Source organism: Ursus americanus, chromosome 9 (genome assembly GCF_024610735.1).
Source record: "Ursus americanus isolate L20-20 chromosome 9, mUrsAme1.1.p, whole genome shotgun sequence".
Taxonomy (NCBI): Eukaryota; Metazoa; Chordata; class Mammalia; order Carnivora; family Ursidae; genus Ursus; species Ursus americanus.
The window spans coordinates 69,719,700-69,732,447 of record NC_142135.1 but is presented as its reverse complement, the minus strand read 5'-3'; the positions used below and the strand labels follow the sequence as shown (position 1 = coordinate 69,732,447).

General features: G+C 39.1%; 1 protein-coding gene across 1 annotated transcript in view; it reads right to left on the bottom strand.

Moving 5' to 3' along the window:
- TOX (thymocyte selection associated high mobility group box) overlaps positions 1 to 12,748 on the bottom strand; it is a 293,528-nt gene that overhangs the window by 15,271 nt on the left and 265,509 nt on the right. The window contains exon 6 of the mRNA XM_045789048.2: positions 5,803 to 5,883. Coding sequence (XP_045645004.1) covers positions 5,803 to 5,883 — 81 coding nt within the window. The remainder of the gene's footprint in view (positions 1 to 5,802; positions 5,884 to 12,748) is intronic.

Genomic DNA, 12,748 nt, shown 5'->3' with positions numbered 1-12,748 from the left:
GGAGTTTCAAAAATCTTTTGAATTCTGGGAGCAATAATAAAATAAGTTTGTAGCCTCCCAAAGTGACTATTTTGAATGCAACACTCATTTTGGGAATATAAATTCTGGTCTATGTGGTAAAATGAAACTAGTTTAAAATTATACATTATTATCAACATAATAATTTAGACCCACATCTAGGAATTCCTGAGTCTATGGAAAAACTATATATCCTTAAGCTTTACTTAATAGCCCAACCCAAAATGACCTTAAATAGAGTGTTCAAGCCAGGGAGCTCTAGCCTTCATAATAGTATATGTTCTTGGTCCTCAGACTATTCTTAGTGCCCCCTGACTAATGGCTCATACAGACCATTTCAATGAGGAAAGCTGTGTAGATGAGTTTTTTAAACACCTAGATCATTTCTCATCTTTCTAAAAGGATGTATCCATGAAGCAAGTTTTTCTTATTTTAGTGTCACTTTTTAAATTCCTTTATATCAAAGGAGCCTTGCCAATTGAAAATAAAGGCTAGTTAAATTTTCTATCACACAGAAACTCTGCGCACCTACCAACAACATGAAAAATAAAGTTGACGATAATCATAGTAATAATAATAATAATAATGATAAATAGCTGGTATTTATTAACTGCTTCCTGTGTTTGGGATCCTGAATCATGGAGTTTATATGGTGTTTTTTATTTTATCCTCATGGAAACTCTGTGATGTAAGTCCTATTGTCTTCTCTGTGTAACAGATGAGTAAGTTGAGACTTTAAGCAGGTGAATAATCTGCATGAAAAAATGGAAGGTAGGAAGAGGGAAACCTGGAATTTGAACCCAGATCCACCTGCCCCCAGGACCTGTGGACTTTGCTGCCCTCTGAGGATGCTCTTGGTGTGATGTTGGTAGCACTTTAGATAAGACAGGGCACATTCTCGTACTCAGGCCACAGAAAATTTTTGGTGGCACTTTAAAGGCCCTTTAATAGATTTGCTTTGATGCCCTATGCCTTAGAGATCTTCTCCAATCCTTACTTATAAACCTTTGCTTCCTGCTTTTAAATTTCTCTATGGAAAGAAGTTGTGTACCCAGCCAATTCAAGAGTTTAATAATGCCCTGGTCAGATCAAATTCCTCCAGTTTGAAATGATGTCTTATTCTGGTTCTAGAGTCAGAGAAAATGGAGCACAGGCATCACGGTCCTGGGGCCAAAGTCTGTCATGGGCTTGAACATGTCTGGATCTTCGTTTGAATTTCAAATTCTCTCTTCACAGCTACTATCTTCTGCCTTTTACCTTTCAGTGACTTTTATGACTTTTTCTTCTGAAATTTCTTCCATTTCCCCCTTTAAATGATAGAGCCCAAAGTTGAATAAATTATTCCAGGGTCCAACCAGCTTCGTATTTGCAACACTCTGTGCTCCAATTCATGTGTCCTTCAATTCCAATGTGTCTGCACAGCAGGGTTGCTTCTGCTGGCTGTGTCTGTCACTGGCTCCGTGGGACCAGTTGACATGCTTGCACAGCTGGAAAAGCATGTGCTTCCCAAACACTCTGCAGGCTCCAGATTCCTCTGAGGGTCTCTGGCCAGCCCCTGGTAGTGGGGGGTAAAGAGTGGGGGTGGGGCGAGATTCAGAAACCTCTAAACCTCTACCCCCCCCATTAAGTCAGCGTACCTTTACTTTTAGCTGTCTTATATGTAAGAGTTGATATACATTTCGTGGGGAATAACTACAGTTTTATTGTAGTTCTAGAGATATGAATATTTGACAATCACTCAGGGTAGAAAAAAGCCTATAAGCTTTTGAACAAGACGGCAAAGAGTTTGAGTCCTGTCTCCACTGCCAGCCTCTCATTTCTGTGGGCGAATCACTTAATCTCTCTGCTTAGAGACCATCTAGAAAATGGGCTAAATCTTATTTTGTAGGGTTGTTATGATGAGTAGGGACACATGGAAAATGCCATGCACAGTGTGTGACATGCAAGCTACTCGATAGCAAGATACCATTTGTATTTGTTATTATTGGAAACAATTCAGTATCTTGCCGAGAATCTGTCAGTGTTGTCATTTTGAAGCATGAAGGTCAGAATAAATTTATTTACTACGACTGAGTGTTTTTATTTTTGGTAGACGTCAATTTTATTCAGACCTGGAGTCACGTTAATTAATATGCTGGCTTCGATGGTATAGAGTACATTGAAGTGGGCACGTCACTAATGGAGAGGAGCATTGCGAATCCTATGACTCAGTTTCATAGGTGGAGCTCATGTTCACTGTCTGTTTCTATTTTTGATTAGATTCCGTAAGAAGCCGCTAATTTTAGAATAGAGTCTCCAAGCTTTTCAAGGGCCATGACACATTTTACTTTGATCTGTATTCGTCTTTGTGCTCTCAGCACCTGGACTTGTGCCTGACACGGAGCAGGTGTTGTGCAGCCCTGGGTGGGAGGCAGAGCATGACCCAGAGTGGAAGCCTCAAGAAGTTGCCGACTTGACATGGCGGCAGATAGTAAGGGGAGAGCTGTTGGTCTAGGGAAGCAAAGCCCATAGTTCCCTTGACAACAATGACCTTCGAAGTGAGAATGTCCATGCTCTCCCCAGACTTGTGGGGCAGTAGGTGTTTTAAGGAAGGAGGTCAAGCACACTGTTAGGACCCAGAAGCAGCAAGGCCCAGCACAGGGATGGAGGATGGTGTAGGTCAACTCCAGGCTTGGGCATTTGTTACTTCTGTGGTATTTTTCCTCTTTAGTGGGATGTTTATAATCAAGCTTGCTTTGAGGGGTTAGGTGTGGGGATTGAGGGAATTCATTCACTAAAGTGGTCTTTTAAAAATATAAATCCATGGGGTGCCTGGGTGGCACAGCGGTTAAGCGTCTGCCTTCGGCTCAGGGCGTGATCCCGGCATTATGGGATTGAGCCCCACATCAGGCTCCTCAGCTATGAGCCTGCTTCTTCCTCTCCCACTCCCCCTGCCTGTGTTCCCTCTCTCGCTGGCTGTCTCTCTCTCTCTGTCAAATAAATAAATACAATCTTTAAAAATGTACATATATAAATCCAGGGTGCCTGGGTGGCTCAGTCGGTTGAGCGTTCGACTCTTGGTTTCTGCTCAGCTTGTGGTCTCAGGGTCGTGAGATCGAGTCCCTCATCAGGCTCTGTGCTCAGCGTGGGGTTTGCTTGTTCCTCTCCCTCCCCCTCTGCCCCTTCCTCCACTCTCTCTCTCTAAAATAAATAAAATCTAAAAAATAAAATTAAAATAAAAATTTAAATCCAATTATCCATCCTCTACTGAAACCTATTCAGTGGCTCCCCTCTGCACTGAGAATAAAATCCAGCTCCTATCAATGTCCTGCAAGGTCTTGGTGGTTTGGCCCTTGACCATCTTCTCAGCTTCACCTCAAACCACGCTCCCTCTCTTTACTCAGCTCCAGCCACGCTGACCTCTGACTTCGAGGAGACATTTCTGTCTCTGGAGGCTTCGCACTTGCTGACTGTGGCCTGGTCACCTCTCCCTGACTCCCTCTGGGTCTTGCAAGCTCCTTGTCTTCCTTTGGCTCTCAGCTCTGAGGTCACGTCTTCAAAGAGGAGTTTTGTAGACTACCCTATTAGATCCCTTCTTTTATTTCCTTCCGAATGCTTAGATTCTCCAAGATCTTGGTCATTTATTAGTTTACGTTTCCACTATTGGTCTCCCCAATAAAAGGGAAAGCCTCTTAAATTCTGGGGGCATATCTACCTATTCTTCACCGTGTCCTCTGAGTCTGGCAGTGCTCAGCACAGAACACATGCTCAGGGAAATTTGCTAAATGAATACATGAATGAGTGAATGGGGGAAAACAGAGCTTGGCTTGTGCACTGTGGTTACCTGGAATTGTATCTATTATTATCATGTCACATTTTATGATTGTACCTTTAGATCTTTCAGAATAGGGAAATAATTTATAATATACAAAAAACCTACAACATTGAAAAAGTGTATGTGTGAATACGAATGGCTATTATTTTCCTTGTCACTATTTAAAATGGAAAAGAAATGGATTTTTTACATAAGTATCTGTGTACAATGGGAAGGTAGGTTGGTAAATGTTCTGTACATGCCTGCAAAGTTATACTGCAAATATCCACTTGCATACAACATCAGAGGGCCATTTTTCCAACCTGGAGAGAGTATTTGTAATTTTCCTTCAATTTGTATACACACAATAGATAGTTGTACATAAATAGACATTCAACAGTTCCAGCAAAATTCCTACTGCCAAAGAGGAAAAAAAAAGTCAGAGTAAGCTGTAAAAAAAGTGCTTGGTTTTTTAAATGTAGAAATGGCAATTCGCAGCATTTATATAAATTGCCGTATACTGAGGGTTGCAACTCTGAGAATGAACAGTAGGAAAAGTTGCAGTGAAGAGCAAATCTGAGGACACTTGTTTCAAAAGCAAAGGCTTAGTCAGTATTATAACATTCTGGCAATCTGCATAACATTAACCACAGTGCTTTGTATTGGGATTGAGACTTCATATATTGATTTTCTCTTATAGAAAATGTTCTGACCAGACTTCTATTTAAAATGACCAAAAAGAAACTTATCTTAGATGAAATAAGGAGAACACATTTTTTAAAAAAATTCCCCTCACATTTGGGGCATATTAATCTAAATAACGTCAACATGGCTTTTTAATTCAATGGCTGCATGGATCTAACAATTTGTAGCTCTTTCTTTGTTGTTGTTAAAATTTCACACACATTCGGTGAATTCTGTAAATATACAGAAATGGGAGACGGTATCAAACACAAAATAAAAATATTTTCCAAAGGAGTAAGGTAAACTAGAAAGTGAGATCTGTAGTGAGATAGTACCGGAGAGCTGGAAATTTAAAGGTTAAATATTACATAGTGTTTCCCCATAATGTCATACTTTAGAAGTGGAACATAAAGTTGCATTTGATCAATAGTGAAACGGGATTTCTCATGCATTTGTATTTTGTATTCTCTTTTGTTTTCCGCAACAATATATTCAGTGTATATTTTCACTGATAGAAAACTCATTTATAGAATTACTTTAGAGTTGTTGGAAGGGGAATAGACATTTGTGGATGAAAGAGGAAACAGTTTTCATCGGTGAATGGAATGAAGTCCAGAGCCCGAAGCCACTCTGAGCCAAGTAACAGTCAAATTTGGACTTGATAGGACATCCTGTCAAGTACTTATAGATTCAGACCCCTCTCTGAGCTCTCCTCCCTGAGCGATCTATATAGGGAACTGTATCTTGAATAATCTGAGACCAAAGAGAGTCAACCCTTGAGTATTTATCACACAAAGGACTAGTGTTTAAGATATTCTCAAGCATAAAGTATTTTTAAGTGGTGTTTTCATTTCAAATGAAATGCCGTGATTTGGGGGGGGGGGGGGGCGGCGGAAGACAGGCTTACGTCTTCATGATGCTGTAATGAGGCTCGAATTTCAGTCAGTTGGCTTCTCCTCAGCGAAAGGACAACGGGATGAGGCATAAGGCAGGGGGCAATTTAAGGGGGAATATGGGGAAATAGAAGATTGGCTCAGGATTAAGAATGTGCTGTGACTATCCCACAAAACCAATCATCTACTGGTGGACAATATTTCACAGAAAAGGAGCCAGACGATGCCACTCTGGACTTTAGGTATGAACAAATATTGCCATAATGTACAGCTTTGTTTAGGATTTACTTTTTCTTTTTCAACAAAGAAGATAGTACAGAAATGCTAAAGTGATCTTTCATGCTTTTAAATGACCATTGTAGGCTCCCATAAGATGGCCGCACTCCATCCCAGGACCGCACAGTTGCACGTTACCTTGGAGACAAGGCTGGCTCTGTATGCTGCTAGCTGCTTCAGGTACTCCTTCTTTGCAGCCTCGGTTTTCTTTTTATAGACCTATAATAACAACAAAGAATCTTAAATTAGAAAGTGCATCTGCTTTTGTTTCCAGAGAAGTACAATGCAGAATGATAATTGCGCACGCATGCGCGCGCGCAAACACACACACACGCACACACACAAGCAATTTATATCATATAATAATATATATATCTCCAAAGATTATGTTTTCTTACTGAAACAGATTTCTAAGAGGTATGGCAATAGACTAGATAAGAAGATTAACAATAGTAAAATTTTCCATTTACCTTAAGCATATGAAAGGATTTATCTGGGTTACTTTGAGAGTGGAGGTAGTTGGCTTAGAAAGATACTATTGATGAAGGTTCCCAGGGAAACCACGAGCGGGTAAAGAAGCCATTCATATTTATATAATGGGCAGATAATTCTACAGTGCATTAAAATCTTGGTATATATGGTCCATGCTAAATATAAAAACAAGGACGGAATTCAAAGATGACCAATTACGTTCGAAAAGTAAATCAAAGGGAACAGTTACAAAGTTTGTGGGTTCATCACTATTTTAACCTTTTAAGCCTTGAAGTTCCATTTTCAAAGACTCAGGAATCGGCTATGGCGGTCAAAGATACATTTGGGGAGTGGAATGGGGACGCTGAGTGGCCGAGGACTGCATGCGCGCCATGCCGCGTAGCTTGCTCTGGTCATGCCCTTTCCAACGAAGACATTGGATGACATGGATCTGTGGACACCTCATTGTGAAGAGGTACAAATGTTCTGAAATGAATTTCATTTTACAGAAGCTTTTCATCTTTCAGAGGGAATCATTTTGAAAATAAAAGTAAAATCATCCTAAATGGAGCAAAAGTACTGAAAAATGACTTGCTGGTATGCTAAAGGTCACATCGCTAAGTTAAACAGAAAGGAGTCATTAGAGTCGAAAATGAAAGATTAGCAAAGTGAACACACATGGTTGTCGGCTGCCATTAAGTTGATTCTTTCAAGGCTTTCGAGTCTGTTTTTGGCAATCTTTTGAAATCAGCCCTAAAGAATAAAATATTTTTCACCATTTACTGTGTAAATGGAAATGTATTTTCATCAATAGAACTATTTTAAATTCCCCACATCTTGAATTTTATAGCAGGGAATGAGGCTTGGCTAACATTTTGTAATGCTGAGCTCAAAAACAGACACAGATCAGTATTGAAAAGTGGCTTTAGAATTAGTCAGAGTAGTTAAATATAAATTATGTCTAAAGACCAAATATCTGCCCAAGTTGGCAGCAGAGGTCAATTTATGGTTTCTAATGCCAAAGGTGGTTTGCTGAGCCCAGTCTCCAACTGCTGAAATTCAAGATGTGAGGGAGATTATTTACTCATGAATATATTAATTAAAGCAGAACATTTCACTTAAGGTAAACAAATGACTAACCTTGTCAACAAAATTATAAAAGACCCTATGAAATGAATGTGCTAATTGTTTTCCTATTGGGAGGTCTTGAGCTTAGACATCTATATTTTGGTAAAATAAAAGTCGGTCACCGTAAGACAATGAAGAATTCATACAATACTAGCATGTAACCAGCGTGGTCATCTTTACTAAATATAAAACCAAAGAAACTTAAAAGAAGTTTGTTAGTAAAAAAGCCAGTAAGTTCCTTGGTTCGAGTACAGGCATATTCTGAATTCACTGAGCTTATTATTAGAAGTCAAATTCAGATTTTTTTTGAAAGGCACACGTGAAAACAAGTAAATGCCAGCCTACAACAACTGCCTTTGAATAGTATGATCTGTGTGTATAGCATACGCCTTGGTTCAGCCACAGTCAGAAACACAGAGCTCTCCTGCTTTTTATTGATTCATTTTTTTTCTTGAGAGACAGATTTCTGTTTCTAGTTTTCCCTTCCACCTCTTTTCCAAGACATGATTTATAATTAATGATCTTAAGTTGACAATGTTTACATTCACTTTTAATACCTTAAAACTGTTTGTGAGAGGGTTTTCTCCCCACACAGAGAGAGATGATAGTCAGGACTTTGCAGCAAATATTTAGTAAATATATCTTCGATGGTAATACACATTTGTGTACTCGAAACATTTCTAACATGTTTTTATTAATACGCTACTCCAAGTGACCCCCAGTTGGCTAAAGAGGGTTCATTTAACTTCCAAAGGCAAATATAACAGACTTTGGTCTATGGCGTTGACCAAAGTATCGTTTTCTAAGTAGCCCTAGGTAAGATGGTGTCGTCAGATAGCTGGATTAGAGCACCTGCTATCTCTTGCATTTGGTTTCCACTGAAACAGCAACAGTGTTACTACGGTGCTGTGCCTTTGCTGGGTTCCCAGGAGTTAACATCACACGAAGTGTTAACTTTCCTGAAATTTGTTGATTAACAACCACTGGAGAAAGGTGGCCAACTCAATATGTTTCAGGCTGGATATGTGCCCCCTGGTTTCACTCTGGGATCGATGTTGTTACAGGATACCTGACTAGCATTCAGAGTGCCCTGTTTTCTAGAAATGGCTCCCTATTGCCTATTGATGATTGGCTATGTGGGATCATCACAAAAGTGCCTACATACCACTTTAGAAAAGAGTAAACTCATCATGTCATATTACGTGGATTGATGGGTTCTCTCCTTCCTGCATAGCTACAGATGGTTCAGAAGGAAGATTCAAAGGGTGGTCATTTCAGGAGGTATGTTTCTGTAATTGTGATTAAAGGGGGGTAGCCCAGAGTGAAATTAAAATCTGAGGTGGTTTCCCTGATGGTAATTTAGAACCTTCACCTTTGAGAACTACCTAATGGTTCCAGGATCATATACCCTGTATGTCTTTCTCATGCTACCTTCTAAAAGTGCACACGGATGCTTTTCTGAATTCTGTAGTTGATGGATATGTCCGAAGAGAGCACTCAAATGTATGAGAGAGTGATAAAACCATGTAAAAATTCCACATACAGGTGAAGTGGGAAACCCTGACTTTAGAACAGTTGTTTAAAACTCATCAGGAAAGAGTTCCTCAAAAATGTTTCAAAGCCTCTATTCATGGATGGAGAAAGTCTCCTACTTGCAGAGACCAAAGATGACGCTGACAGTGTTTGGCTAGGGACAAGCTCTGCAACGATCAAACCTTCTAACCTGGGAGGATGGGTCTGATTTATGTCAAAGTTAAGTTTGGGAAAGAAACGGTCTCTCTCTCAGGGAAAGACAAATATTTTAAAGATGTGGTTCATACAGTAAATATTAGTACTCGGCTGAGCTACAAAATGGCTTCCAAATGGTCTACAGCTGTGAGAAATAAAGTGCAAAGTTGGCCAGATGAGGATTTAAAAATCATAATACATCATTTATCATTTTCCCCAGCTCATCCAAACACTTTTGAATTCATCCTGTCCTAACTTAGTTATATGCTGTGGTTTGTTATTCTAAGAAAGCTACTATATCCTATCTAAGCACTGCATCTCAGTGGTTAAACTAAAACATATATATAACGGCTAATCTAAAACACACATAGATCGACATCAAATAGCAATTCTAGAAAATCCAAATCCTGTTCATATAATCTAGTGATTCACTGAATCATTTTGGAAATGCACTAAATGCCAGCACAGACACATGTTTTTATTGGCTGTTAATCCCTAATTAAAATCAGCAGTTCAATATCAATGAATATGATAAACTCAAATAGAAAAAAAAGTCTAATCTGTCATTTTCCTTTCCCACTTTCTGCTTCTTCCCCAAACAAACAATCCATCCAACCCGTACAAAAAAGGAAAATCTTATAAATACCATTTAATTCCTTCTTCCTTCCTTCTTTTCTGCTCTGGCCCTTAGTTAATCTCTATAGTCGTAGTTTATTTCAACCAAGCCTTTGTGGTAATAATAAGAAAAAAAATGTATAATTCTTCCAATTCTGTATTCTATTCAAACACTATAAAAAAAATCTAAAAGGCATTTTTCCTTTTGGTTAACTTCAAATGTAGGGGTTTTTTTTGTCCCCACTACAAGTTTATATTTATAGAAAATGCTTAGAAGTACAGTTATGTATAAGAAATAATAATTTAATCACAATTCCCTGCTGTATCCTTTAGAAATTAACGTTTGCAGCTTCTTTCAATGCTGTTATTATTTAGGACAGCTAGGACAAGTGCATCTGTATTTTATATAGAACTTAGTACTTAAATGTGGTTAAATTTCCATCATGTGTAACTTGCTCAGCATTTTCTTAAGCATTCTGGAACTCAAAGACATTTATAAAGTGGTATTCAGAGGATTGAAAATATTATACTATGTGACAAAAATCTTGCTATCAATTCTTTTGCTGGCCATCTGGTCCCTCTCAATGGAGACATAATAATGGTGTGACCTGCTTATGGAAGGGTAGGTAAGCTCTTTGTCCGAAAAAATGGCTACAAAATATATGTGTTGATTTATTAAATTAGGGTGACTGGAAGCATGATGTCATTCAATCACACTTAACAATATATTGAGTGCCTACTGTGTGCCTATTGTGATGTGAGGAACTGAAGTTACAGAATCAAAAAGGCATTAAAAACATGCCTCTATTATGCGCATTTTGTGTGTGTGTCAGGCTCTCTCTATCTATAGTCTTTAATTCTTTCAACAAGAAGGTTGCAATGGTATCATTACTCTCATCTTACCGATAAGAAAACACAGACTAGAATGGATGGTTATTTTATCCAATATCCTACAACAAATATAACAAAACCAGGCGGTGAACCAAATTGATCTGGTCGCATAGATCCACCTTCGTTGACTCAATGGCTCCTCCTAGCTGCAGGAGGACTCCGCTTGATAAGTCTCTCCGCACCCAACGGCACGGTCTACAGATGAAGCCCCAGCCAACAGGGCGGTGCGTGGTACATAGTAGGTGCTCAGGAAATACGTGCGGTTGAGTGTAGAGACTTTAGTGCCAGATTTCACCTTTCGTGACTATAAGCATGAGTGCGCATGATGAAGTTCTGAATTGCGTCTTCTACATTAAAATGCACACGAATGGAAATAGATATACAATCCACCCGCTTCAAATATTTCCGCCAATAATACATAAAGCACAACTGGCTTGAAGGAGTATTTTCTTCAAATTCTCTCTCCATCAGTGTCATGGAAACTTTCAAGCGAAATGTCTGCTTCCACCATATACAAGCCTAGGATATTTCTACAGGCGTCCTACCTGCATTTACTAATCCCATTATGTGCCAACAATTATATGTATACATCCATACGTGCATTTTAGAACTAAAATAGGCTCACCGTTTCATGTAAGAAAATTATTAAAATTAATTGCTCAGTTGCACATTTTTAGGAATTAAACTTTTCTTATATTCTACACTTCATACATGAACCATTGTTTCACATTTACTCCCGGTTGGGGGGGAGAAAAAAGGAAGCAGTCATACTGTTTATAAGGAAATGGCTAAGATAAACACATGTGTGAATGTTACAGTGCAACAGGATTTTAGTTAACCTTAAGTATTGTTGACATAAAATCCAAATTTTATCGGAAGATAAGGGTGGGGAGAAACCCCGGCCGCACTTCTGTGGTGGGTGTTTGAGCACCAATGAGGAGTAAATGATTTGATTCCATGGGCTCAGAGGATTTGTCAGCTGCCTCATAAGTATAATTCGGGCTCTTCATATCCCTGCTGCTTCTAATTTAGCAGGACAGGCTCATAATTGAAGCAAATTAACTATTTACACTTGCCACTTCTACCAAGGGAAGAGGACACAGCAGCAGGAAAGAATGAGTAGGAAATTACATTCTTGCCACTTGTGTCAGATCTGCCCTTATATAAACACATTAACAGTAATTTCATGAGGCGTCAAACATAGGAATAAATACTGAGGGATAAAATAATGAGGTGTTGCTATTGAGCTGAACTGCTATGGCTAATATCCTTGGATATGAATTATGCATCCTGAAAGAAGGCATATGTTACAGTATTCAAACAGTTTCCCTGCAAGTGAGATCTGCTCATTAGGCTCTGGATCGGGAGGTAAATCTACTCTCCTCTTCCATGCACGACAGGACGAACGTTTGCAAAAATATACTCCCCAGGCCCCGTGGACTGTGGTTTCTCCTGAATATACTCAAACTCCAAACAGGCCTTCCACTCCATTTTTAGCATAACAGCATGTTTATTTAGCTCTTTGGCTGAAGCTTTAAAGCCATTTAATGTAATGTAAACAAGAACATTTTGTTTGTAATTTGCTAAATGTATTACAGCCCGACTGTGTCTCCAATTAGGAACTTAAGGTTCATTTAGTCATTTACATCTGGTTCTGATTTAAGGTGACTTTCCTTTTCCACTTAAGAGCTGCCTCTCCGTGGCTAAAAAGGACCCGAGAACCCTTTTATAGTTCCTTGGACCAATCCCTTCTGCTTCAAAGCTGGACGGACTCTTTAATTTAGTAGGGCTTGATTGGTTCTCTATTGTTACTGTGCACCCAGATCGTATACTTCGGTGACCGGAATCAGAGAATTCAGAAATAACAGGGATAGACAAGAAATTTAGCTGAAACCTCAAAAAAAAAGATGCTGAGGGTGGCTGAAACACCAAGGAGCCTAATATAAAGGGCGTGATATTGTTAAGTTATTATTTTTCACTCTCTGTAGGTTCCAGTCAGTGAAAGATAAGTAGCAAAGACCAACATCACAGCAATACTTAGGTTTTATTTCCCTTTCTCCATCTGGTGCCTTCTGAATGACTTAGTATGCCTCTGCAAAGGGCTCTCCATTGTCTTATGATTCATTAGCATTTAAAACCTCTGGTTGGAATCCCAAACACAGTTCTCCTTCCATTCCAGATGCAGCGTCATCTTCCAAAGTATGAAAATGGGGGAGATCTCTGATATGGGAAGTTTGTTCAGTGGCTTTGG